This window comes from Somniosus microcephalus, chromosome 2 (genome assembly GCF_052327205.1).
Source record: "Somniosus microcephalus isolate GS21.2 chromosome 2, FLI_Smic_1.0, whole genome shotgun sequence".
Classification (NCBI taxonomy): Eukaryota; Metazoa; Chordata; class Chondrichthyes; order Squaliformes; family Somniosidae; genus Somniosus; species Somniosus microcephalus.
The window spans coordinates 358,489,851-358,494,781 of record NC_140988.1 but is presented as its reverse complement, the minus strand read 5'-3'; the positions used below and the strand labels follow the sequence as shown (position 1 = coordinate 358,494,781).

The 4,931-nt window shown below is 50.0% G+C and overlaps 1 protein-coding gene across 2 annotated transcripts; it reads left to right on the top strand.

The window, feature by feature from the left end:
* The first annotated feature begins 414 nt into the window (after nucleotides 1-414).
* LOC147123698 (uncharacterized) lies at nucleotides 415-4,708 on the top strand. Of its 2 annotated transcripts, XR_015074989.1 has the most exons (3): nucleotides 415-985; nucleotides 1,240-4,337; nucleotides 4,592-4,708. XR_015074989.1 is itself a non-coding variant. In XM_085975535.1 (2 exons), exon 2 carries the CDS (start codon nucleotides 1,421-1,423, stop codon nucleotides 3,587-3,589), a length of 2,169 nt encoding a protein of 722 aa, XP_085831661.1. In that variant the 5' UTR covers nucleotides 415-985; nucleotides 1,240-1,420; the 3' UTR covers nucleotides 3,590-4,573. The 2 variants fall into 2 exon arrangements, 1 of the variants encoding a protein (XP_085831661.1); XM_085975535.1 differs by lacking the exon at nucleotides 4,592-4,708 and having other exon boundaries at nucleotides 1,240-4,573.
* Nucleotides 4,709-4,931: the final 223 nt, after the last annotated feature.

Sequence of the window (4,931 nt, the reverse complement as noted above, 5' to 3'; positions counted from 1 at the left end):
AGGACCCCTGATGTACACGGTAGATGTTGGTGAAAATGTAATGCGACGTCATGCTGACCAACTGGTGGGATCGAGAACAAGGGTCGAGCCCATGGTTACGACAGAGACAACCGTGGAGGAAGTTAGTGAACCTGAAGCATCTACCTCAGAAGTGAATATACCTGATGATGATGTCCTATCCATAGGGGATCAACTAGATGAGTCACCCCAGCATCGAGAACCAGAGACCCCTGAAAGGCGTTATCCGTCTCGGATCAGGAGGCCTCCTCAGAGACTGAATCTGTGAACTGTTTTTACATGAAGTTGTGTATATATGTTATTATGTTATGTTAAATGGGGAATATATACTGTTAAGCTAAAAAGGGAGGATTGTGGTGTATGTAACCGTTCCACCTTTAAGAGAACTGTGCTGCCTCTCCCTCTAACTTAACCTCACTGTATGTATTTAACTTACTTATATATGTATAACCTACCTGTTGGGGCCGTTGCCCCTTTAACTTACCTTTTAGGGCCATTGCCCCTTTAAGACGCGCCTTAGTGTGCTGACGTCACGTCACGTACAACGTAGCGTGCTGACGTCACGGCACGTACGACGTGACGTGCGTGAGGCGGCTGCCGGCCCGACTCGGCCTTCCAGAAAGGCTGCCGGCACAGCCCGGCCTAGCGTCTTCGGCCGCATCTACCAGCCGCCGGGAGCGACGCGATCTTCCGCTCCCGCGGCAAGCATCGGCTCAGCCTGGCCTCCAGCTCCCGCTCCCGACTTCGGCCTCTACGGCCAGAAACGCGACCACGCGCATCACGTGACGCCCCAAGCGCGGACAACGCTACCGAGCGTGATGAGGTCATCACGCTCCCCACAGGACTGCTACGTAGTCCTCGTGGAGTCCTCGCTGGGACACAGACCTACACCACGGTGCTCCTACAGCAGCACAGGCTCCGGGCAGTTGTATCGTCCCCATGCTTGAGTCTTGGAAATTGTTTGTCTGTAAGTATTTTAGAATGCTATGGATGATTAATGTGCACTGTATGTTGTAGAAAATGTTTAGTTGTAACTTTTCTCTGTCTAGCTGATTAACTAGTAGCTGTATTTTCATACACTATGTACAGGGCTAATTTAAAGAGAATGCCTCCCAGTTTACTAAATGTACTGTGTTGCTCAGGCGTACCTAAATCTGTGTATACATATCAGTTATGCGCCTGTATACTAATGTGTGCTTCCATTTCTGTGTTGTATTTCAGTTTTACAATTAGAATCGTTCAGTAAAGCGTTACAAGAAAAGTCAAGCCTTGTGATTTTATTGGAAGATATCGAGTTGTTCGCTATCTGTCTAGCTCTGCATAGAAGCACGTTGCGAGGGCAGAACAGTAAAAAGACAACAGCACAGCGGGCTCAAGCGCAGGAAGATACCACTCAGCTACCATGAGTCTACGCTCAGGAAAACAATATACCCTAGAGGACGTCGACCAGTCAAGCGAGAAGCATGAGCCTCTCCTAGCAAACGATGCCAAGTCACAGCCCTCTAAAGTATCCCCTAGGTCATCTCGGCGGTCCAGCAGACCGTCGTCATCGACAGCTTCTGCAGCCGCCAAAGCACGTGCCAAGGCAAAAGCTGCCCAGGCTCAATTGTCCTTCGCTGAAAAGGAAGCTGACCTTATGAAGCAGAGAGCCGACCTCGAAGCTAGTATGATGAAGCAGAAAGCTGACCTTATGAAGCAGAGAGCCGACCTCGACGCTAGTGTGATGAAGCAGAGAGATGACCTCGACGCTAGTGTGATGAAGCAGACAGCACAGTCCTCTAAAGTATCCACTAGATCATCTCGGCAGTCCAGCAGACCGTCGTCATCGACAGCTTCTGCAGCCGCCAAAGCACGTGCCAAGGCAAAAGCTGCCCAGGCTCAATTGGCCCTTGCTGAAAAAGAAGCTAGGGTTATGAAGCAGAGAGCTGACCTCGCTGCCAGTCTCCACATTCTCCAAAGCCAGAGAGCTGCCGCTAAAGCTAAAGCTAAAGCCGCAGCTTATGAAGAAGGTGAGGAGAACGAAAGCGGGGAGCCCAGCCAGGAAACATACGTTCTGGGACAGCCCCTCAGTCCAGTGCAACGTACAAGTGAGTGTGTCCAACAACACTCCAAATTGTTCTCCAAGGAAACATCCAACTATCTCAACGCAGAACCAGCTACTCAACACAGTAGCAAACAGCCTGTTTTTGGAGACACTGAGCTTAAAGGAGAAGAAACAAGCAAGACTTACCTACAGAGACCTCCACAGCACTCGGCCAATCCAGCCAAGCAGTCCTCACCCGAGCCACAGGGTACACAGGACCTCGCTGGGTGCCTTATCCGCCGAGAGTTGTTGAGTTCGGGCCTTCTGGAGTTAGATGGCCGTCCTGAAAGTTGTTGGTCATGGAAAGAGCCCAACCTGAGACTACACAAGGTAGCATCGAACAGTGGACAGGTGATGGAAGCCTTCCCTGCAGAGGACCGTGCCAAGGATCTGAAGGATTTGCACCTTGGAGTGGATCCTCCCCCCCTTCAACGGAGCCTGGGGCTCTCCTGGAACCTGGAAACAGACAGCGTCACATTCCTGGTGTCCCGTGAAGAAAGGCCATTCACACGGAGAGACATCCTGTCCACAGTCAACAGTTTGTACGACCCTTTGGGGTTCGTAGCTCCCATAACAATGCAAGGAAAAGCATTAGTACGGGAACTCTCATCGGATCAGAGTGAGTGGGATGCTCCACTCCTCCCAGAAAAAGAAGCAAAATGGAACCTACAGTTGATCAGAGACAAGATTGACATCGATGTGGGCGCCGTCAAGTTCTTCACGGACAGCAAGATTGTACTTGGTTACATCCACAACTCCACAAGAAGGTTTTACGTGTATGTTTCCAACCGGGTGACTCGTATCAGACGATCCACTCACCCTGACCAGTGGTGCTATGTCTCCACAGACCTGAACCCTGCAGACCATGCTACCAGGTCTATACCAGCAGCACACCTACAGCAAAGCAGTTGGTTCTCGGGCCCCTCTTTCCTGTCTAATGTCAACACAGAGGAGACTCCTGAGTCCAATCCCTTCACCCTTGTGGAGCCTGAAGCTGATACTGAGATTCGGCCTGAAGTTATGACCCTGGTCACCAAAGCCTCAGAATCTCAGTTGGGCTCACAAAGCTTCGAGCGATTCTCAAGCTGGAGAACACTCTGCCGAACCACAGCCCGACTCATTCATGTAGCAGCATCCTTCAAGGGGAATTCGGACAACATAGAACGCAAAGGATGGAAATGTTCTAAAGAAGTATCCAGCACAAGTGAGCCTTCACAAGCCAAAGGTGTGATCATTCGCTCTGTCCAGCATGATGTCTTCAAGGAGGAATTCAAATGTCTTGAAGAGGGACAGACATTCCCCAAGCAAAGAGGAGAGTATTTGTCCACCCTACAGAGCCGTAGGAAATGGACAGAAGACAAGCCAAACGTCAAAGTGAGAGACGTTGTCTTGCTAAAGACAGCCAAGCACGCAGAAATGAATGGCCAGTGGGCCTGGTTGTCAAAACTCTGCCGACCAGGGACAAGAGGGTCCGCAAGGTGGAGGTGAAGATTGTCAAGGAGGGGCCTATCAAAGTGTTTCTGAGGCCAGTCTCGGAGATCCTCCTTTCTGAAGTAACCTAGAGAACGGACTCTGAGTATGTTGCAGCCAAAGGACGTTTTCTTCAGGTTTATTTTGTATCTGTAGTGGTACAATGGAATTGTACCAAGCGGGGAGTGTGCTGCCTCTCCCTCTAACTTAACCTCACTGTATGTATTTAACTTACTTATATATGTATAACCTACCTGTTGGGGCCGTTGCCCCTTTAACTTACCTTTTAGGGCCATTGCCCCTTTAAGACGCGCCTTAGTGTGCTGACGTCACGTCACGTACAACGTAGCGTGCTGACGTCACGGCACGTACGACGTGACGTGCGTGAGGCGGCTGCCGGCCCGACTCGGCCTTCCAGAAAGGCTGCCGGCACAGCCCGGCCTAGCGTCTTCGGCCGCATCTACCAGCCGCCGGGAGCGACGCGATCTTCCGCTCCCGCGGCAAGCATCGGCTCAGCCTGGCCTCCAGCTCCCGCTCCCGACTTCGGCCTCCACGGCCAGAAACGCGACCACGCGCATCACGTGACGCCCCAAGCGCGGACAACGCTACCGAGCGTGATGAGGTCATCACGCTCCCCACAGGACTGCTACGTAGTCCTCGTGGAGTCCTCGCTGGGACACAGACCTACACCACGGTGCTCCTACAGCAGCACAGGCTCCGGGCAGTTGTATCGTCCCCATGCTTGAGTCTTGGAAATTGTTTGTCTGTAAGTATTTTAGAATGCTATGGATGATTAATGTGCACTGTATGTTGTAGAAAATGTTTAGTTGTAACTTTTCTCTGTCTAGCTGATTAACTAGTAGCTGTATTTTCATACACTATGTACAGGGCTAATTTAAAGAGAATGCCTCCCAGTTTACTAAATGTACTGTGTTGCTCAGGCGTACCTAAATCTGTGTATACATATCAGTTATGCGCCTGTATACTAATGTGTGCTTCCATTTCTGTGTTGTATTTCAGTTTTACAATTAGAATCGTTCAGTAAAGCGTTACAAGAAAAGTCAAGCCTTGTGATTTTATTGGAAGATATCGAGTTGTTCGCTATCTGTCTAGCTCTGCATAGAAGCGCGTTGCGAGGGCAGAACAAGAACTATTTTAAGAGATGCACTACTTTATCTTGGCTGCTGTATACTGTAATACCGGTGGTGACCACACCGGTATATAAGTGCTGTGTAATGACTTATTGGGCAGTTCAGCCTGACCTTCGACTAGTAAAGACCTGTTGAATTTATTCTTGTGGTCTGTGTGCAGTGATTCTTATTAACAATAACTAGAACACACAGACTTAACACTTCCCATT